Source organism: Strix aluco, chromosome 37 (assembly GCF_031877795.1).
Source record: "Strix aluco isolate bStrAlu1 chromosome 37, bStrAlu1.hap1, whole genome shotgun sequence".
In the NCBI taxonomy this organism is placed as follows: Eukaryota; Metazoa; Chordata; class Aves; order Strigiformes; family Strigidae; genus Strix; species Strix aluco.
This window is the reverse complement of record NC_133967.1, coordinates 34,694-54,220: the sequence shown is the minus strand read 5'-3', so window position 1 is coordinate 54,220 and position 19,527 is coordinate 34,694. Positions and strand designations below refer to the sequence as shown.

General features: G+C 55.4%; 3 protein-coding genes across 18 annotated transcripts; 2 read left to right on the top strand and 1 right to left on the bottom strand.

The window, feature by feature from the left end:
• The first annotated feature begins 123 nt into the window (after window positions 1–123).
• LOC141917356 (killer cell lectin-like receptor subfamily B member 1B allele B) lies at window positions 124–6,777 on the top strand. 3 transcript variants are annotated; one of them, XM_074810501.1, is made up of 9 exons: window positions 124–536; window positions 1,765–1,984; window positions 2,291–2,376; window positions 2,517–2,779; window positions 4,223–4,318; window positions 5,626–5,751; window positions 5,952–6,106; window positions 6,293–6,408; window positions 6,497–6,777. In XM_074810501.1, the coding sequence occupies exons 4-9, from the start codon at window positions 2,665–2,667 to the stop codon at window positions 6,618–6,620; spliced, it is 732 nt and encodes a 243-aa protein (XP_074666602.1). In that variant the 5' UTR covers window positions 124–536; window positions 1,765–1,984; window positions 2,291–2,376; window positions 2,517–2,664; the 3' UTR covers window positions 6,621–6,777. The 3 variants fall into 3 exon arrangements, with proteins under 3 accessions (XP_074666602.1, XP_074666603.1, XP_074666604.1); XM_074810502.1 differs by having other exon boundaries at window positions 1,740–1,984; XM_074810503.1 differs by lacking the exon at window positions 1,765–1,984.
• Window positions 6,778–7,955: 1,178 nt separating this feature from the next.
• On the top strand, window positions 7,956–14,656 carry LOC141917362 (C-type lectin domain family 2 member B-like). Of its 6 annotated transcripts, none has more exons than XR_012621273.1 (8): window positions 7,956–8,712; window positions 8,926–9,088; window positions 11,298–11,475; window positions 11,936–11,992; window positions 12,587–12,679; window positions 12,782–12,966; window positions 13,109–13,324; window positions 13,613–13,745. XR_012621273.1 is itself a non-coding variant. In XM_074810516.1 (8 exons), the coding sequence occupies exons 4-8, from the start codon at window positions 11,956–11,958 to the stop codon at window positions 13,764–13,766; spliced, it is 573 nt and encodes a 190-aa protein (XP_074666617.1). In that variant the 5' UTR covers window positions 7,956–8,712; window positions 8,926–9,088; window positions 11,298–11,471; window positions 11,936–11,955; the 3' UTR covers window positions 13,767–14,656. The 6 variants fall into 6 exon arrangements, 5 of the variants coding, with proteins under 5 accessions (XP_074666617.1, XP_074666613.1, XP_074666616.1 ...); XM_074810516.1 differs by having other exon boundaries at window positions 11,298–11,471; window positions 13,109–13,212; window positions 13,613–14,656; XM_074810512.1 differs by having other exon boundaries at window positions 13,109–13,212; window positions 13,613–14,656.
• Window positions 14,199–19,259, bottom strand: LOC141917353 (CD209 antigen-like protein C). Of its 9 annotated transcripts, none has more exons than XM_074810493.1 (7): window positions 19,139–19,259; window positions 17,681–17,786; window positions 16,577–16,666; window positions 16,044–16,220; window positions 15,547–15,701; window positions 15,003–15,118; window positions 14,199–14,366 (listed from the first exon to the last, which is right to left on the bottom strand). In XM_074810493.1, exons 2-7 carry the CDS (start codon window positions 17,775–17,777, stop codon window positions 14,243–14,245), a joined length of 759 nt encoding a protein of 252 aa, XP_074666594.1. In that variant the 5' UTR covers window positions 17,778–17,786; window positions 19,139–19,259; the 3' UTR covers window positions 14,199–14,242. The 9 variants fall into 9 exon arrangements, with proteins under 9 accessions (XP_074666594.1, XP_074666590.1, XP_074666589.1 ...); XM_074810489.1 differs by having other exon boundaries at window positions 16,577–17,147; window positions 17,681–18,007; window positions 19,139–19,236; XM_074810488.1 differs by having other exon boundaries at window positions 16,577–17,147; window positions 17,681–18,264; window positions 19,139–19,228.
• Between the last annotated feature and the right edge of the window lie 268 nt (window positions 19,260–19,527).

Genomic DNA, 19,527 nt, shown 5'->3' with positions numbered 1-19,527 from the left:
CTTCTGTTCCGGGAGGCGCCTGCTCGCGGCAGCCCTGTCCCTCCCCGGGGCTCCCCCAGCTCCTCACCCCCTCAGGAAGGTGCTGCAGGAGCCCCCGCAGCCAACGGACGCAGCCCTGGGCCTTGGGGACGGACCCCACCAGGATGGGGGTGACCAAACCTCACCGTGTCCCCTGCGAGCGCGGTGCCTGGGTGGGAGGGCCCCTCCCAGTGCTCCCAGTCCATCCCTCCTCGAGCATCCCAGTTAGGGGTTCAGGTGGCAGCGCGGAGAGGTCGGGGCAGTCCTACCTCATTTCTTATTTGGCTTTTTCTTCCTGAGCTGGGCCAACACTCTTTCAGAGGCATCTGCCTCGGGGAGAGGCTCTTCCCTTCTTTCCTTCCTCCTGATGTTTTTTTCTAATTTTATCCTAATTCCTCTCTTTCCCCTTTGCTCAGCGCTCGCACCGCTCCGCTTCCTCTCCTCCTTTGCCTCCTCTGCGGATGACAACCCAGCTGGGAGAGCGCTAATGCCCCGCGTTAGAGCAGGCGCAGGCTGTGGTGAGTGAAGGGTGGCGACTGCAGGAACATGTTCCTCTTTTTGAGGTTCCTTTGTTTGTTTTTTTGTTCCCCTGGTGGGAGCTCCCTTGGCCTTACCTGTCGCAGCTTCCTGTTTTTATGCTGTTAACCACAGCCCCTCCCCTCCTAAGACAAGGCAAAATTTAGCCTGTGAGGCCTCAAAGCGATTTAAAAGGAGGAAAATTGTCTTTGAGCGACGTTTGTCTGCGGCGTGGGGGAGAGAGGAGATGGGGGTGTTGGATGGGGGCTGTGGCAGAAAGAGGGGCTGCGCTGTGCTGCTGTGAGCCCGCTGCCGTAGGTGGCTATCGCCCAGCTGCCCGCACTAGCCACACCAAACCTCGCTTTGGCTCGTGTTTTCCTCCTCCCTGACTCTCCTTTTCTGCCTCTGCATGTCGCGGGGTTCCTGCCGGTAATTCCTGGGGTTCAACCTGGACTGGAATCAGTGGGTTAAACTGGTCTTTCTAGAGCCACCAGCTCAGCTGAGCACCCGGCTTCCCCGCCCTGCTCAACTCCTTCCTGCTGCCCGTGCTGTGGAGAGGAGGAATCCTCTCGCTATTGCGCTTTTTGTCGCCGCAAAATTAAAAAATTTAGCGGAGCGTCGTTGCGGGCGTCGCGTTTGCAGCGTTTGCTGCTCCGTTTTGGAGCTTTTTTTTTTGTCGCTTTGCCTCTGGGCTGTTGGACCGGTTGTGGAAAAGCCTCGTTGAACCATTAAACCAAAGGGTTTGTTGTTTGGAGAGGGGCTGCGGCTCCTCCCGCCTTTGATTTTTTCCCCAAAAAATCCTGAAAAAAAATCTCCTGGGGTTTCCCTTCCCGCTTTGAGGGGGGGTTGGGATCAGCGAGCGGAGCGTGAGGGGACAGACCCTGCTCAGGTCCCGCCGTTCCGCTCGTCCCCTCCGTGTGCTTCTGTTGTACGTCTGGAGTCTCCAGAGAAACCACTTCAAAATGGGGCTAAATACCTCCTTTTTGGATGCTTTGGTAGGTCTGGGAGCATCTGACTCCTCTTCTGGCTCTTGTCTTTGTGGGGTGGGAAGATGCTGGTGGGGGAGTTTCTCAGCCTGGGTGTGAAAAAAAAAAAAAAATGAGCAAGTTTTCCAAAGAAACCAGTAAGAAGGTCACCTCTCGCCTTTACAGCTCCATTTTTGGGGTGTTTTGTTTTCTTTTCTACCCTTCCTGCTCGTTAATTAGTTGACTCCCACCCCGATTTCCAAAGGGAGAAGCTGACTGTCTCTTGGAAGTGCCGTGAAAACAAGAAATGAAGGAAAACCAAAGCGATTTCTTCGGCTGCGGGGAACATTTTCTATCATTTCCCCTCGCAGGGCTCATTCCTAAAACCTTGGTTTCGAGCCCTTTTTGGCATCGGCGGGGCGGCGAGATGGCCACGTGCTTCAAATCCGGGCTGAAAAAAAAAAAATGGGATCACAGAAAAATCGGTAACGGGGAGAAAGCGGCAGCGCTGGAATGGGGTTGGGTGGGGAGAAGCAGTGCTTGAGGCTAGAAAACACCTTTCAAGTCGCTAAAAGGTGGAAATAAGGATGGAAAGGATCTGGTTTTATTCAATTCCCTAAAAATTACGATTTTGAACGATCCTATTGGGAGTATTTTCCGGAGTCGTTCTTGTGACGACACCTTATTTTTCTTGCAAAACAATCAATTGGGACGGAGGGGAGCGAAGTCTGGAACCGCCTGTTTGCAGAAGCGCTTTTTTAGGGGTTGATTTGTGCTTTTTTTATTATTAGAAGTGACTCGTTTGGGAGATTTTGCGCGGCGCCTTTGAAGAAGACGGCTCGGCTTTGACTAGAAAAAGGCTTCTCGATGCTCTCAGGTGTTACTTCCCTTCATGCGAACTCATTTTCCCTGGTTTAATTCGGCAGAAGCTACATAAAGTTTCATTTTCAGGCTGGCCAGCACCTCCAACACGCTTTTTTTTTTTTTTTTTTTTTTTTTTTTTTTTTTTTTTTGCAGCCTCAAGGGCTCAGAAGCTCACGCTTCTCCTCGCAGACCTCTAGTTTGGAGAGAGGAGCTCGCAGAACCGCCTTGGAGGAGCGAAAAACTTCCGGAAAAAAAAAAAATAAAATTTCCTCACGGCTGGCTTGTGGTTGGAGCGAGAGGCATGGCCGGGGCTCCCCTCACCAATCCTGTGATGTCTGGGGAAATTATTTACGCAGACCTGAACATCGAGGCCGGGAAACGCTGCAGGGAACGACATTTGCTTCCTCAGCCTGGCGGTAAGCGCATCGTTTTGGTTTGGTTTTTTTTTTTTTAAATTTATTTTTTAGGCTCCCATCCTCCCAGTGATGCGGGACGGGGCCGAGGCTGCGGTGGGGTCCTAAAGGATTCTGGTGGTTGTTTGGGATCTTTTTGTCTTGAAAGCAGGAGGGTTTCTTTGAAACGGGGACCCCGTTATAATTAAACACGATTCCTCCAGCGTGGAAATGGGGTGGGCTGGCGCGAACGCTCGTCGCCGTGGGGTTAATTAACTTTTCTACCTGCGGCTGCTCTTGGGGATGGTGTTGCCCCCCCCCCTCCACCTCCCTCATCCTTCCTTCTGCTGCTGCTTCGGCTGCAGCCCTGCCAGCATCAAGCCTCACTTTTATACGATTATTTTTAAGCCCTACATGCCCCCTCCTCGGCCCTTCGGAGCTCTGAAAACCTCAAAACTTGCGCGGCAGGACTCGGCCACCGCACCGAGCGCGTTTGCAGGGGCTGGTTCTTAAAACCCCTCCAAAGGGCCTGTCCTTGTGCTGGCGTGCTGGACGGAGAAATCCCCTCGCAGCCAGCCAGCAAAAGTTCCAAATTTGCCCAAATTCAGCTGCTTTTAGGAGCCCTGCGATGCATGAGGGCAGCTGGTGTCTTCAGATCCAGGCTCTGAGAGTCCTGGTCCGTCCTCCCTGCGCTTGGGGTGATTCATGTCGGTGTGGTGCTTCGTCTTCTTTTCCTGCTGACTCTGGGTTTGGTTTTTAGCTTATAGAAAAATTAAGAAAACAGGGAAAGGTTTAATTCCTGGTCTGTCCACCTCTGGAAGGGGACCTCTGCCTGCATCTCCTTTTTTTTTTTTTTTGCAAGAATTCAGGATTTCCACCAAACACATCCCTTTTGATCTCTGAGTGGGCAAACCCACTTTCTGCTGATGTTAAGGTGGAATCTGTTGCTTTTCCTTTGCTGTTTTCTTCTTAGGCTGAACCTTTAATCCCTGATCCCTTTGGTCAAGGTGAGCTCTGGCCAGAATCATCATCCTGCATCTTGTGAAACCAGAGGGGAGGAGGGATGGCCTTGGCCTTGGCCTTGAGCTCTGCAGGGAGGAATCTGCCCCCGACGGGGCTGTCCCAGCTCGGTGGGGTGAATTCTTGGAGAGTTTTGTTGCTCCGGGCTCAGCAGCTTGGCCCCGGGTGCCGTGGGGGGACACATCTCCCATCCTGGCCCCCCTCTAACCTGGATTTAACCCTTTGGCTTTCTTACAACATCCAGGAAATTCCCAGTTCCGGGTCAAACCGACCCAACCTCCTCCCGAGCGACTTGGCCGCGGCGCCGGCGGGATCGGGAGGAGGGCGGCCGCGGCGGAACAACCAGCAGCACCACCCCGGAGGGCTTTTTGGGGAGAAAAGCGCCCGAATCGGCGCTGCGGATGCGGCTGGGTGTGTTTTTTCTCCTAAGGACTCTTTCCCCCGCAGCATCGGGCTGTCCCCAGTGGCACCGACCCGCGCTCTGGGCCGGCTGGACCGGGAACCTCCTCCTGGGAGTGGCCGTGGTGGCCGTGGGCTGCTTGGGTGAGTGGCTGCGCTTGCCGGCCCGGGGGCAACCAAAGGACACCCCAAAGAGCGGGGTGGGGTGTCCCTGTTTTCTCGGGGTGCTGGCCCAGGTGCTCGTGTCGGAGGCAAATCTCTTCACGCTCTGCGCTGGCGGACGCCCGTCAGCGCGAGGTCGGGGAAGTGGGTTTGGATCAGAATTTTAGAGCCGAGGCGGGGAGGAACCTGGACTCTCTTGGTTGGCCGGCGAGGGGCAAACCACTGGAAACTTCTCAGCTGCGGCCGGGTCAGGATTTGACACCCCGTAGCCAAAATGAATCTTGTGCCTGGTGCGATGTTGCCGGTGGCATCTGAGGCTGCCCCGGCCCAGAGCGCGCCGAGGAGGCGGGAGGGAGACGCAAGCGCGCGCTGGGTGTGGGGGAGGAGAATCCTCCCCCCAAAGCGGGGGAGACGCAGCGGGTCTTGCGCTGGGGGGGACGCTCGGGGGTGGATTTGGCCCGTGGGGTTGGATCTGCCGAGTTTTGGGCCCAGGGGTGCAGAGGGAGGAGCGAAGGGCCGGGGCTGGAGCTTCCCTGAGCCCCGTGTTCTCCGCAGGCGACGGCGTGGGGCAGCGGGAGCGACCTTGGGGGCGAGAGCCGGGGCGCGGGGGCTTCGTAGGGCTCCGCTGTCCCCGTCGGGGGGGGGATGCGGGGCCGGCAGCGAGCTGGGGGGGATTGTTTGAACCCGGCGTGGCCCCAGATAAACCCGCTGCCAGGCGTTGGGGCTCTGCGGGGCTGCGGGGGGCGGTGGGGAGGGGGCAGGGAGCCCCTCACCCCGGCGTCGGGCCCCTGTGGGCCACGCAGGTAGAGCTGTTTGGCAGGAGAGGCGACTTCCGCAGCGGTCGGGGGCTTTTCGCAGCCGTCCAGCGCGATGCCGCCTCCGGAGCTCGTGGGCTGGTGCCAGGGGCGGAGGGGCCACATCCTGTTGTGGGTGCAAAGCAGCAGCGGGGCGGGGGGGTGAGCGCTGGGGTGGGGGCCTTGTACCCCAAAAGAAGAGGGTCTGGGAGTCTGCTCTGGGGTTTGGGACCCCGAGATTTGGGCTCTGCTCTGGGTTTGGGGACCCCGAGGCCAATTCCCCCCCCAGTCCCATCCTGAGATGCTCAGCGCAAGGTTTGGGGTGAGCTGAGGGGACGGGAAGGGTGAGGGGGGGCTCTGAGCGTCGCTGGGGGCCGGGATCCAGCCCAGCCGCTGCCCTGCACCCCACGGGGCCCCGCGCAGGCAGATCTGGGCGGGCGTCGTGCCTGGGGGAGCCCCGTCCCCCCCCCTCACTGCTCCATCCTCCCCTTGCAGCTCTGCACCAGCAGCTGGAGAACTTGGGAAGCTGCAAAAACGAGAGCGGGAACGTAGGAGATGGCAACACCCCGGAGAAAATCCGCTGGGAGCTGAGGAAAAGTCTCTGCTTGCCCGAGCTGCCAGGTAACGGCCACGAGGCTCCTCCACACCGTCGGGTTCCCACCCCAAAAAAAAAGAAAATTACGACACCCCCAAACTGGAGGAGCAGACGAAGCTCGGGGCGTCCCCGCGTTCCTTGGGAGCGAACAGGACTTGGACCCTTGTCCTGCCTCGGGGGTGCGGGGGCCGAGGTGGCTTCTGGGGGGGCTGCACTTGTCTTTCAGAGGGCGGGGGGTGCCGGCTCTGCCCCCACAACTGGACACTGCGCGGGACCAAGTGCTTTTGGGTGAGCGACAAGCAAAAGGCGTGGAACCAGAGCCGGGAGGACTGTGCGACTCGGGGCGCCGAGCTGCTGGTGCCGGGGGGCCACGAGGAGCTGGTAAAGGGACCGATGGCATCGGGGGCGGGGGGGCACTGGGGGCACGTGGGGAAGCGCTGAGGCCGTGCGGGGGGAGCCCCCACCCCTGCGGTGCTTCTGCAGGGCGTGGGGCCGGGCTGGAACCTGTTTTGGGGTGACAGTGCTGGCGTCACCCCCTGCCCTCTTCCCACCCCCCCCCACTCATAGGATTTCCTCAATCAAACCCTCCGGAAACCCAGCACCTACTTCTGGATCGGCCTCTCCGTCCCCCCCGCCGGGCAGGGCTGGACCTGGCTGAACGGCTCCCGCCTGGCCCCGGGCTGGTGAGCGCTTTGGGGGGGACACGGGTGTCGGGGGGCACCTCCAGGGCCCTTCGTGCTGTGACACGGGCTCCCTCCTGCCCCCCTCCAGGTTCCGGGCGAGCCCTAAGGCTGAATTTGGGACGTGTGGGGCGCTGAAGGGGGGCAGGATCGTCTCTGAGAGATGCAGCTCAGAATTGCAGTGGATCTGCCAAAGACCAGCCCCCCAGCTCTGAGCTGGGCCGAGGGCGGGTCAGGATCAGACCCTCAGCCCAGGGGGGAATCCGGGAGCTGGTGCTGATGTTGTTGGCCACCAACCACCCGCACAAATGAATAATGACACCGGCCGGGCTCTGTCGTGTGATGTTTTTTAAGTAAATTTATTAACGAGGATGGGCTGGAAGGAGCATCCCGAGGCGCCTGGTCCCTACCTGCCCCCCTTCCCCATCCCCAGCGCGCGCCAGGGCCCCCGTCCCAACCCGCTTTGGGATTTCTGCCCCTGCCAGGGTCCCCCTCCCTCCCTTCAGTCTTCCTCCAGGACCATCCTCATCCTCAGGGGGTGTTTTTGCCCCCGTACGTGGCAAAAATTAACCCAAGGGGGTGCCGGGAAGGGAGCGACGGGCGGTCGAGGAGATGGATGCTCGTGGTGCGGCGCTGGCAGCAGCGGTGAGAGCGTGGGGGTTCCAAAAAAAAACCAAAACCACCCAAAACAACCAAAAAGAGGTGGGGGGGATTCAAAAAATCCCCAACAAAACCCTTAGCAAGGGAGCTCGCTCCAAATGCGCAGCCCAAACCCCCAGATTTTGCAGAGCAGAGTTGGGGGACGAGGGGCCTCGGGGACGGCTGCGAGTCGAAGCCGCAGCCGCCACATCGGGGGCGATGGGGAAGAGATAAGAACTTCTCCCTGTAGAATAAACCTCCCAGAAGAGCGTTTCCCCCGCTCGGAGCGAGCCACGAAGCTCGCTTGGGACTACAGCGTGGTATGAAAACAGCCAGAACTGGGATGGACTGGGAGCACTGGGAAGGGGCCGTTAACAGCAGCCCTGAGGCTCCCGCGTCGTCGCTGCCCTCGCTGGGAGGTTTCTTCACCCACCACCCACGGTGGGTTTGCCCTGGGCACCCCCAGCACCTTCTGGGGCACCCCCAGCACCTTCTGGAGGGGGGATCAGGATTTGGGGGGGCCCTGAGAGCCCCCGCACGCGGCCTTGCACGAGCAAACACGCCCCTGGGCAGCCACACGCGTGTGCCCGAGCTGCTGCTCCGGCTCCTCGCTGCGGTTTTTGCCACGAGCTGCCGTAGGGGGGAGAAACCACCGTTTTCCCCCAGGTACAAACTGTCGCTGCTGTTGATTTTTAACTCAAAGAACAGCCTGGAAGCTGCTGGGAAATGAGCGCTGTGCAAATCAGTTGATTGTTACCAGTGTCCCCAGTGACCCAGTGCAGGATTTGCCTCTAACACCTTTTTTTTTTTTTTCCCATCTTTTTTCATCTGTTACCGAAGAGCAATTCAAAACGTGCTGGTTTGTTCGTGAGGTTTATGGAGTTTATTGTTTACATTTTCCCATCTTCTATTCTTCCTATTAATGTGACTTTTACATTTTTCCCACCTGTTTTTCTTCCTGTTAATGTGACTTTTACAGATTTCCCACCTCTTCCTTTTCCTGTTAACGTGACTTTCTAATCCTGGTTTTCTTTTTATGTTGCTTAAAACTATAACGAAAAGCAGGTTTGGACAACGTTGAACCCTTGTTGCTTGAAACTACGCTGCTGTCTCTGATTTCAAGGCTGCTCCTTCCTGCCAGTTTCTCCCTGATGATGATGATGAGGAGGAAAAATCAGCATCACCCTCTGCCTGCGGAGCCCAGATAAAGTTTTGTTTGCTGCATCGGTCAGCTGTGATAAATGGAAATGGCTTTGGGTTTGTTGTTACATACCTGTCTGTAAAAGGAGCTGAGCTGGGGAGGTGGGAAATGTTTTTCTGGGGAAATCTGAGGGGATTTGTCACCTCGACACCGCGTCGCTCCCGCGGTGAAGGTGCCGACCGTGGGCATCCCCGTGGGAGGGTGGTTTTGAGCTGATGCCCGCCCTCCCCTGGATTGTTTTGCTCAGTGGAATTGTACTGAAGCAGCTGCTTTAACAGGGAAAAAAAAAAAAAAAGTGAGTGGATGTGAGTCATTTGGAGACGGCGCAAAAGCTGTGAGGGAGGAGATCTGGAGGCGAAAAATCTGCGAAGGGGCAGGAATTTGCGTCTGCTTTCATCTCCCTCTTTTGCCACCGAAGGACGTGGAGGTGCAAAGGCTGGAGCAGCTCCCGCCTTCCCGCTGCAATGGTAATTATTTCAATAATTAAATTATCTCTGAGCTGGTTTGATGGGGCTGGGAGTAGAGCACTTTGTTTTTAACTTCTCTCGTGTCGCTGCTCTGAGACAACCCTGAAGCCTCAACTGGTGCTCTGCCCTCGCTCAGTCTGATTTATTTTTGGGTTTTTTGTGGCTGGAGAATTTCTAAAAAGCTGTGGAAATCCCCGTTCTATTTCTGTGTAGGAATGAAGAGCCAGGACGGGAACTCTCAAAGAGATTTGGAAGAAAAATTGGAGAATGCCAACCTATTCCACCCACTGAAGAGCCTCGAGCTGGTCAGTGACGGAGCTGGGAGAGCTGAAATAGTTGAGATTCCAGACGTTTACACCCACCCTTGACCCAAGCGGTGAGTTACGGGGCACGAATCGGGGTAAAAGTCCTGAGGGAAAGGGGTAGGAGAGCGTCGTGTGGTTTGGGCTGGGGTGAGGGAGGTTTGGGCTTGAGCTTAATTCTTAATTCCAGCGATTCTTAGGCCAAATCCAAGGGCGTGGGGGAACCTTTGTGTGGGGAAAGCTGGATGAGGACGTGCTGAGCTCATTTGTTGCTCCAGTTTTAAGCTCCCGCCTTGATCTGGCCTCAGCCCTTGGCGTGGTGCGTTTCCAGGTCCCTCACGAGCAGAAAACGGAGCAGAAAACCCGTTATTGGTGCTGTTTGCTCCTGCTGCACCCCAAAAACATCCCATCTGGTGGGGGGGGTCTTGTCAACACTGTTTTGCTCTGATTCTCCAATTACCCGCGGAGCCTGGCCGGGGTTTGGGCTGCGGCTGCTGTTCCTCTTCCTGTCTGACTTTAGGGAATTGAAGGGAGGTTTAACAGCTGATTAACAGCAAAACAGTGATAAGGTTTCTAAGGCAACTGTCTCTCAGAGGAGCAGTTTATCTTGTGAAGAGGAACAACTGCTCGGTGTCGGGTATTAAACGCTTCTGGTAGTTTCAGGTTTGTTGGATTCTTGCGCCGCTGCTACAGGTAGGGGATGAATTTGGGGTTTGGGAGCAGAGAGCGTCCCTGCGTGGGTTTAAATCCCTCCTCTGGATGGAGGCTGGGGGGCGCCGAGGGGACAATTTGGCAGTTTTTCCTCTGCCGCAGAGGAGAAAAAAAAACCCCACGCAGTGAAGTTTAGTGGGAGCTCGACTGTCCTCCCCCTGCAGCTCCTGGGAGCTGGAAACACCCCGAGTTCGGCAGCGGTTTCCCCGCAGGTTCAGAGCTGGGAAATGGGGTGGAAAAGCTCCTTTTCCTCTGAGTGCGCAGAGGGTGAGTTGGGAGCCTGTGAGGGGGCACTGGGGCTGCCTCACCCAGCCCCGCCCTCGTGGATTTTTCTTTTTTCAGCCCAAAGATGGGTTTTTCATGGTTTTTTTCAGCCAAAAAGTGGATTTCTTGTCATTTTTTTTCAGCCCAAAGGTGGGTATTTCTGGGGGTCTTTCAGCCCAAAGGTGGATATTTCTGGGGGTCTTTCAGCCCAGAGGTGGATATTTCTGGGGGTCTTTCAGCCCAGAGGTGGATATTTCTGGGTTTTTGCAGCAGTTTTGTCGGGCGTTGTCGGGGCACGAGGGATTCAGTCCCTGCTGCCGCGTGGATTCCCCTCTCGGGCACCAGACAAAAGCCCCTTTGACTCACTTCCTCGTGCCCCTTCCAGACGTTGCTTCACCGGGCAGCAATGTTTCCCCACACCAAGGCCATGAACACTGCTGCCCTGTTTCAATACACATTTTGAGACATAAAAGTCCTTTCTTTCCCCCAAGCCCAGTGGGTTTGGGAGTATTTTCTGATGATTAAGCTGCTCTTTTGTTCTCCGCTTGGTGGCTTTTCTCCTCCTCTTTCTCCATCATTGGTTTTATTCCAAACCCACCACGCTGCAGCCTGGGCCAGGAGTAATTTGGTGTTGAGCTGCATCGAGTAAACCCTCTTGAAAACTGAGCATTTGGGGAGGAAAAAAAAAAAAAAATCCCCTTTTGATTGTTGCCTTTGCAAACACATGAAGGTTCTTCTTACGTGGCAAATATTTGCTGCAGGCTGAGGAAGATGGAAAAGGCAGGTGGTTAATTGTGTTGACAGAGCTGCTGTTAAACAAAACCAGCAGCTGCACGACTGATAAATATATCAGTTTTATATGATTTTTAGGAAGTAGAGCTCTTTGTTAGACGAGCTGCAGCTGTCGGTGGGCACCAGTCTCAGCAGGTGTTTCCATTGTTCATCGATGGATTCTCGCTCTGATTCGTTGAGTGGTTTTTTTTTTTTTTTCTTGTAAACGTGGTTGTTCCGGAGGTTGATGCTGCAGAACTGGTTTTTTTTTTTTTTTGGCTTCTCTGAGTCTGAGCAGAGATGTGAAGCTGTTGAATATTTTGCTCTGGGAAAAGGCTGCGTCGAGAGAAAGGTCAAAACTCAAGAGGATTTAGGAAAAAAACGGTCTTCAAGAATTTATGAGCTGTTGTGGCAGGGGAGAGTTTTGCCAAGCAGTAATTCCGAGCGAGTGGAGAGGAGCTTTGAGAAAGAAGCGCTGCGATGAGCTGCCCTGGTGTTTTGAGTGTGGATTAGGAGCTTTTTGGCTTTTTATTTTAGCGACTGCAGGAGCATCCTGGCGAAGCCCCGCGACGAAGAAGGACCTGGCAGGTCCCTGGTGCACGCGCTGCGGACGCGGGGTGTTCCTGACCCTCTTGGTGGTGGAGTTGAGGGTCCCCAGAGGCTGTCGCCGGCCCTTCCGCGGCACCAGGGATGGCAGAAGCTGTTCATGAGGCAGGTACAGAAGCACCATCCCCTTTCTCAAAGGCTTTACGAGCTGCCCGGGGTACAACGGGGAGACGAGGGGGTGGTTTCTGTGCTTTGTGCTGGGGGGACGGGCCTTGAAGGGTGACCTGAGAGTGCTGGAGTGGGGATTGGAGCTGAACTGAGCCTTGTAGTTGAAGTAGTGGGGGGAAAAAGTCGAGACAACACGTCTCCAGGGCAAACAGAGCTTGTAGAAGCCGGTAAAATCAAGGCTGGCTTGGGAAAAACAAAACAAACCTGTTTTTTCAAGGGCAAAAGTCACATTTCCCCTCCCTGGTGTGCGCGTAAACCAGGTGGAAGAGAAATGCTGCTTTTTCCATTGTCTCGTGGAAAAAAATGGCCCAAGATCGGGCGTTTTCTGCTGAATAACATGACAGCATTTGTGTGTTAGTGATAAATCCCTTAATTGGGGAGGGCTTCTTGCTCTGGCGCAGGCGAAGACGTGAGCACTGTGATGATGCCGTCCCAGCAGAGAGCGGAGGAGGAGACCCGTGAGTCCATCAGGGGATGTTATTTTGGTCGTTGTGGCTGGGTGGAGCGGGGCGTGGGCAGAGAAATTTGAGTTAAAACAGCTGGGAGGGAGCAGGGGAGGAGAATGTGGGAGAGGCAAAGCTGGTTGCGAGCTGCAAGGAGGCACAGGGCAGCCCAGGCGGGGGGGTCTGTGTCTCTGGTGGATGAGGGGGGTTGGGGAGGGTGCAGGGAGGTCAGGCAGCCCGCAAAAAAATATCTATTTTTGGTAGCTCACAAAAGAAATCCGTTCTTGCAAGCAGGCCATGGAAAAAGATCAACAAATCCATTCTTGGAGGCAGCCCTTGGAAAAAAAAAAAACTCAACAAATCCGTGGGGGCAGCCCTTGAAAAGAAGAAAAATCTGTGGGGGTTGGTGAAAGCGCTGGGTTGTCCCCCCTGAACCGAGCCTGCACCCCACTGTGGGCTCCACCCCCCCCCCCCCAGCTTTGTGGCTGTTTTTAAAGGTGTCAAAGGCCCCCGCGGGGGGAAGCCGAGGGCTGCGGGGAGCTGGGGGGTGCTCCTGGTGCTGCAGCTTTTCCCCCCCCTGTGCCTCTTCCCCCCGCGGTTTGTCCCCAGGTTTTAGCCTCAAGTGCATTAAAGACAAAAAGGTCCCCATCGGGGTCACCGTGGTCGTAGCAGCGTTGCTCCTCACCATCATCGCGCTGGCGGGTAAGCGCCGTCGGTGACCCCCCCTGCTACATTTTTCTCCTCCCCTGGAGAAAAACCACCGGTGTTAAGCCACCAGGACACGTTCTGCTTTTTTTTTTCCAGCAAAAAAATCCCCGTCTTGTCCATCCTGCCCCTCTCCCACCCTTCCCAGCTGCCCGGGGAACGCCCTTGGCTACAAATTAAAGTGTTTTTACTTCGTGGAGGACGAGGCCGACTGGAACACGAGTCAGAGCTTTTGCCTTTTCCTCAGGGCCCATTTGACCACCATCGACAGCCCAGAGGAGCTGGTAAACAAGAAAAACAAATCCCCATGGATTTAATGCTTTTGGGAAGCAGGTTTGAGATCCCCCCAGGGCGTAGCGTGAGGATACACGCGGAACTTGCTTTTTTTTTTTATTTTTTAATTTTTTTTTCCCTCCCCCTTTATAGGATTTTCTCTTGCGCTACGGACGGTCCATCCACTACTGGGTCGGTCTCCGAAGGGAAGGTTCAGCACCTTGGAAATGGTTCGATGGCTCTTTCCTCAACAGCTCGTACGTCCCCGTCGCCTTCCGGAGAGCGTAACCCGGGCTGAGACGGGGCAGGGATCGAACGCAAGAATATATATATATATATATATATATATATATATATAAATTTAATGAGGTGGGAGCAATTAAACACCGCTTTGCTTGCTTGAGCTGAAGCGCTCGGACCGCAGGCTGTGGGTTTGTGTGGTGCAGGGGGGTGAGGGCAGCACTGAATGACCCCCCCCCGGGGCCAAAACAACCAAAAAATCCTCCGTTTTTTTGCAGAGGAGGAGGCATTTATGCTCTGGGGAGGCTGGACCCTGCTCCTCGCAGCACCCTTCTGGCAGTCGCTCGGCCGCCGACCTGTGGCTGACAGCAACCCCTTTGCTTCCTTTTCACTTTTCTTCCTGTTTTTTTGGTGCAGATTCCCCGTCCGGGGCGATGGACAATGTGCTTATATCAACCACGACGGCATCAGCAGCGACTGGTGCTCCCAGAAAAAATATTCTGTCTGCAGCCACCCGCAAAAGCGTCACGGCAGGGTTCAGGAGTCAAAAATCCTTCTGAATTCCACCTGAAATAGCCCCCGCGGCGGAGCAGACGGACCACAAGCTGCTATTAACCCACCACGACGTGGTAACGAGTCTTCGGCGTTATATTTATTTCAATTTACATTCTAAAAGTTAAAAACGATGATGCCGCGGAGCCGCGACCGCAGGATCCTTCCTCCAGTCAGACCACGAGCGTCTTCCCAGCTTTTTCCACTTGGGAGGAGACGTGGGAATATTCAGAAGGTTCTAGAAACGCCCCCGCTCTGCCGGTAGCTGCTGCGAAGCTCAGTCCTGCTGGGTTTGGAGTCTGGTTTTGGGGTGGATTTGGAGGAGCTGGAAGTGAGGAGCGGAAATGCAAAGTGGGGCAATGAAACGGAATGGCCTGAGGGAAGATTCCAGCCTCGTTGAGAAGCGACCAAACTGTTCCTCTGGGATGTTTTTTGGCATTAATCCCAATTATTTTTGTTTTTTTTTTTTTTTTCCTTCTGTCGTTTTCCTCCATCTTAAACCTCGGTGGCCTCTTTCTGGCAAATCCAGTGCAAGGGGGTGGTGCAGCTGTGGGGGTTCAGCTCACCCCTCCGAATCGTGGCACAAGCGTCCCCCTCCCCGTGATCCGGCGTCTTAAACCTGGAGAGCACCGTGACACCAATCAACCTGCCGTCCTGCACTTTTACACCATCTCCCCACTAACAGAATTTACCTCATTAGGGCGTTTTCCAGCCCAAAACCTACCCTGACTCAACAGTTCTCAGCTCGCCCGCGAGCATGGGAACGTATCCTCTGTTTAATCTCTTTTCCCACTTTTTTTGGGGAAGCAGAAGCGTTGAGGAGACACTACTTCCCAAAAAGCTTGTTCCTCCTCCCCAGACCCGCCCTGTGTTTACTGTTTGGTCTAATAAATGTTAATCCTTCAGAAACTGCCTTTTTTCCTACAGGCTGGGGTCGCTGTGGCCGCAGCCTAAAAACTTGTCCCCAGGGACAATCTTGCTTTTATTAGCAGGTTGAAATCTCCCCACTTTCACACTTGGCGTGTGGGTGTAAAACAGGAACGAGGGTTTAATCGCTTTTTCCTCTTTTCTCCCTGTTTAACAGCAGAGACCGGACCCGCGTCGCTCTGGTTTATTTTACTCCCGTGAGCGTTGCTGCCGGCTCCAGAAGGATTTTTTTGGCAGCGGTCAGGTCTGTGGTGAACGTTGGGCTGGGAAATATTGCCCGTGGGCTTGTAGTTGTGGCAACCTGTTGGCGAACCAGAGAGACACTCACAAGGTTCCCTGCAACGGGGATCCGTCCCACCACGTCCACTCCCTCCCCCTCGCCCGGGTGATGCTCAGCCCCAGCCACGCAGCCGAGATGTTTTTAGTCATATTCCCGATGAAAACCTGCGAGAGGGAAGGATGGAGTCTTAGAGCGGATCACGGCGGGGAGGGGAAACCTAATCCTGGCCCGTGGGGGTCTGGTTGGCCCATCCCAGTTGCAGACTGGGAGCTGGAGAAGCTCGGTGGGAGCATGGTCTGGAGGTGACGGGCAGCAAAACGATGATTTTTGGTGCAGTCAAAGAGCCTGGCAGCTCCGTGGGGTTTTGCCTTTCTGCTTTCATCTCTGAGCTCATATTTCTGCGGTTTTGTCCCCGGAAATCCTGCCTGTCAGCGCGGATTCGGGCTCTTTGCAAGCCAGGAGGGGAAAGATCAGCCACAATCTCGAGGTTGTGTGGTTTGGTTTTTTTTTTGGTGGAAAACGAAGCTTAAAAAAGATAAATTCCAGGGTGACGCTGGCACCTTCCCCCCCCTCCTCCCCTGCAGTTACTTACCTTCTCCTCCACGCTCTCCAGCTTGACCAGCTGAGATCTCTGGTCCAGACAATCCTTTGCTGCTTTCTCCCAGGATTCAGTTTTGGTGGAAATCCAGTAGCACTTGGCTGCGAACGGCTGCCAGCCCGCGGGACAGAGCCGGCAAGCCGAGGGGCCTGTGGCAGAGGAGGAGTGTGAGCAGTGCCTGGGTGCCGCGGGGCTCCCTCGGGCCACTCGAGGCCTTTTTCTGCTGCTTGAACCCCTCCAGGTGCAATTTTTTTTTTGGGGGGGAGGAAAATAAAACCTCCCCTGGTACAGGGCGGGGAAAGAGGAGCAGCGGAGGAAGGTGTTGAGGGCGTGAGGGTGATGTGGGTGGGGACGGCAGTTAGGAGGTTTAGGGGGGTCTTGGGGTGCTTTTCTGGCCTTTCCCCTCGACGTGGAAGGGGGATAGCACCCCCCTGGCGTCCCTAACGAGGTGGGGTCTCCAACCACACCCCCGAAGCTGTGGCTGACGGTACCTGTTGGGTGTTGGTGTTGTTCCTCACACAACCGTTGTCTCAGCTGCAACCGGAAGCAACTCAGGGAGCATTTGAACTCCGGGGTGGCCCGTTGGTTGCTGTTGGTCCAGCAGCTTTCCCAGGAGCATCCGCTGCTCAGGACCTCCATGTCCTGGCTCGGAATAGGGTTATTTCCACCTAAAAATGAGGATGGGTTTGACCCGCAGCATCGTGCTGCTGTGGCGAGACCGGAGGGACGCGGCGGGGATGGAGCCAAGTGCTGCCGGGGGTGACCCCTGGGGGTCTTTGCAGCCGCTGTCGGGGTGGAGAAAAGGGCCTGTACGAGGCTCCAAAACCACATAAATCATCCTCTGCGTGTCCACGGGGACGTGCTGGCAGCTCCCCCCCCTCCTGCCCAGCGGGGATATCGCCTGGGAGCTGCTCCCTGCTAGAAAATACGGGAGAAAATTGCTCCAGCCCAGGCCAGGGGCTGAGCCGTGATGGATTTGGGGAGATTTTCCCTGTTTTTTTGCACGATAGACCGTGCTGCTTACCGTGTTGCTGCAGCAGCCACAGCACGACACCCACCAGGAGCACGGTCCCAACCCATCCGCTTCCCAGCAGCGCCCAGTACCACCAAGAACCTGCAACGGGACCCGTACTGGGGAGGCCAGGGAAGAATCGGCTCTTCTGTGGCCTTTGCCCTGTTTTTAACCCGGTTTGTGTCACTTTCCTTTGCCAGAAAACCTCGCGAGCCTCTGGGGGAAGCTGCGGCCAGCAAAGCTGCAAGGCTTCGACGCTGGGAGCTCGGCTCCTCTCCTCCCCGTGCTGCACCCAGAGCTGCCCCGGGCAGTTGGGCTCCTGCGAACGCTCAAAACGCAGCCTTAAAATTCCCGTCTGGGGAAGGGGGTGATAAAAAACCCAGAGATTCTCCCCAAAAAGATAATGGAGGAGGTATAACATACCTTCCTCAGCAGGATTTTGCCTTCAGGGTGGGATCGGGCTCGTTGAGAGTTGGTCGATCCTCTGCTTTAGGTGCTTACGGGGGGGATGCACCAGCCTGGAGCATCCCACATTTTTCTGCTTTCCACGTAAAACCCCAAATTCGAAAGAAATGAACCCAAGCTGGGGGCAAAGACAGCTGCTAGAAACTGCTCAAAACAAGTAAGCGCAAAGCTGGCGTAACCCATCTTTTGCTAAACCTCAAAAAGGCAGAGATTTCACCCAAATTGCCTTTCCAACCCCAAGCAAAGCCCTTGGGGTGCTTTGAGGCCACCACGCCAGAGAGACGAGCGCGTGAAGCCCTGCGGGGAGAGTGTCCTTGGGGCGTTGGCTGCAGGTTTTTTTTTTTCCCTTTTTCCAAGAAAATTGAGCTACGGGCGGGGGGGGGGGGGGGGGGGGGGGGGGGGGGGGGGGAAAAGCTGCTTGTGGTGTCGCTCTGCCCCAGGCTGGAGATGGGCAGCGAACCCCAAGGGCAAAGCGTTAGGTTTTGGCTGTATCAGCTCAGGAAACAGATGGAAGAAAGCACAGGAAATCCTTTTTCTTTGTTTTTTTTTCCTGCGGGGTCAGGGTCTGGCAGGGTCAGGGATGGTGGCTTCTCCGAGCCACCACCCCCCCCCCAGAAATCCCGTGAGGGCAACAGGAGCAAATTCACTTACCAGGAAGTTTCTGGCAAGCGCCGGGAGCTGAGCGCGGCGGCGAGTCTGGCCTGGACGTGGCAAAGTCCCGCCTGGCGTAGATGGTGGTCACTGCCATGGCCGCTCCCTTCGTGGCGTTAAGGTTCAAGCCAACAGAAATTGGGTTGGGGTGTTTTTTTTTCCCCCCCACTTTTCTGAAGCAAAAAAACTGACCGGCAGCGGCTGCAGGGTTTGATCTGGAGCTCGCTGCCGCGTTATCTCTTCGCTCTGCTCTTCCACCTGCCGTGGCAGCCCACAAAGAGCCGCTTCTGAAAGCGAAGCTTTTTTTTTTTTTAAGCTATGGGGCAGCTCGAGGCGAGGAAAAAAAAAAAAAAGCTTTTTCACCTCGAGTTGTGGTTGAAACCTGAAGGTCTTCTCCCATTGGGGAAAGCAGCCGCCGCCTCCTCCCGCTGCCAGCGCAGTGTTGTTGGACTAATATATTAATTTTTTTCTTCCCAACCTGCTTTTAACGAGGATGCAACGTGCTGCCCGTTTGCAGGGCGCTGGTTCATTTTGGGGGTGTTTTTTTAGCAGCGTTTTGGGTCTTGGCGTTGCTCCCATCCCACCTCCGAGAGGGGAGAGAAAACGGGAGCTGGCGACGCGGGAAACGCAAAACCCGGCGCGTTCAGCTCCACAACTGTTGGATCTTTGGTCTTTCTGGAGGTAAATTTTGCAGGAGAATCCCCGGGGATTTGGGCTCCTGCGAACGCTCAAAACGCAGCCTTAAAAATCCCGTCTGGGAAAGGGGGTGATAAAAAAACCCAGAGATTCTCCCCCAAAAAAATAACGGAGGAGGTACAACGTGCCTTCCTCAGCAGGATTTTGCCTTCAGGGTGGGATCAGGCTCGTTGAGAGTTGGTCAATCCTGTGCTTTAGGTGCTTACGGGGGGGGATGCACCAGCCTGGAGCATCCCACATTTTTCTGCTTTCCGCGTAAAACCCCAAATTCGAAAGAAATGAACTCAAGCTGGGGACGAAGACAGCTGCTGGAAACTGCTCAAAACGAGTAAGCGCAAAGCTGGCGTAACCCATCTTTTGCTAAACCTCAAAAAGGCAGAGATTTCACCCAAATTGCCTTTCCAACCCCAAGATTCCATGAGAATTTGAGGTGGAGACACGACCCCAGCGACGGGCCAAGGGCCGGGTCAATCCGATGGGATTTAGGTGACTCATTTCTGTACCAGTGAGGAAAAAAAACCGCTCAACTCCCCTGGGGAAGGGAATCACTTGATTTAAGTTGAATCTGGAGGTGCCCAGCGTGAAACCCATGGATAAAATATCCCCCCCCAAAGCCCCTTGTTGAAATTTTTCATGGCTTTTCTCAGCCCAGACTGAGGGAAAGCCCAGAGAAAGGAGAAAAAAAAAAAAGGCAAATTGAAAAAATTGTTACTGGCCACGGTTTCTTCTCGTGGCCGTTCTGGCCAAGGAGGTCCCCGGTACGTGTGTCCGTGGGCTTGGGCATCAGGGTGGGGTCCTTCACCTTCAGCTTGGTCACAGTGGTGTAACCTCCGTCGTCCTCCAGCGCTGGTGTCGAGGTCAGGGGTTGGGCTGGATGATCGTCAAGGTCTTCTCCAACCAAGATGATTCTGTGGTTTGAGGAGCGGAGCTTTTACAGGCGGAGGTGGTGCCCTGGAGGAAACCCTCCCTGCTCTCTGGCCACGGGCCAACGTCTGTCCTTGGCAGGATGCTCAGGTTCTTCCTTGCCAAGGAAAGGCTGGAGAGCCACCACCAGGCAAGACGAGGAACCTCAAAATGAGAAAACAACGTCGCTGAAGAAGAAAGCACCAGCGACCTTGATGGGTCGGGAACGCTCATCCTCCTCTCAAAGA

Coding starts and splice junctions, on each gene's coding strand:
- LOC141917356 (XM_074810503.1), top strand. CDS start 2,665: ATGGCCGGGGCTCCCCTCACCAATCCTGTGATGTCTGGGGAAATTATT. Junction 5,752..5,951: donor CTGCTTGCCCGAGCTGCCAG/GTAACGGCCACG, acceptor CTTGTCTTTCAG/AGGGCGGGGGGTGCCGGCTC. Junction 6,107..6,292: donor CGGGGGGCCACGAGGAGCTG/GTAAAGGGACCG, acceptor CCCCACTCATAG/GATTTCCTCAATCAAACCCT.
- LOC141917362 (XM_074810512.1), top strand. CDS start 11,451: ATGGCAGAAGCTGTTCATGAGGCAG. Junction 11,476..11,935: donor AGAAGCTGTTCATGAGGCAG/GTACAGAAGCAC, acceptor GCTCTGGCGCAG/GCGAAGACGTGAGCACTGTG. Junction 11,993..12,586: donor GAGAGCGGAGGAGGAGACCC/GTGAGTCCATCA, acceptor GTTTGTCCCCAG/GTTTTAGCCTCAAGTGCATT.
- LOC141917353 (XM_074810489.1), bottom strand. CDS start 16,985: ATGTTATACCTCCTCCATTATCTTTTTGGGGAGAATCTCTGGGTTTTT. Junction 16,221..16,576: donor GTGGCTGCTGCAGCAACACG/GTAAGCAGCACG, acceptor CCTCATTTTTAG/GTGGAAATAACCCTATTCCG. Junction 14,367..15,002: donor TCCCCGTTGCAGGGAACCTT/GTGAGTGTCTCT, acceptor GGTGCTCTCCAG/GTTTAAGACGCCGGATCACG.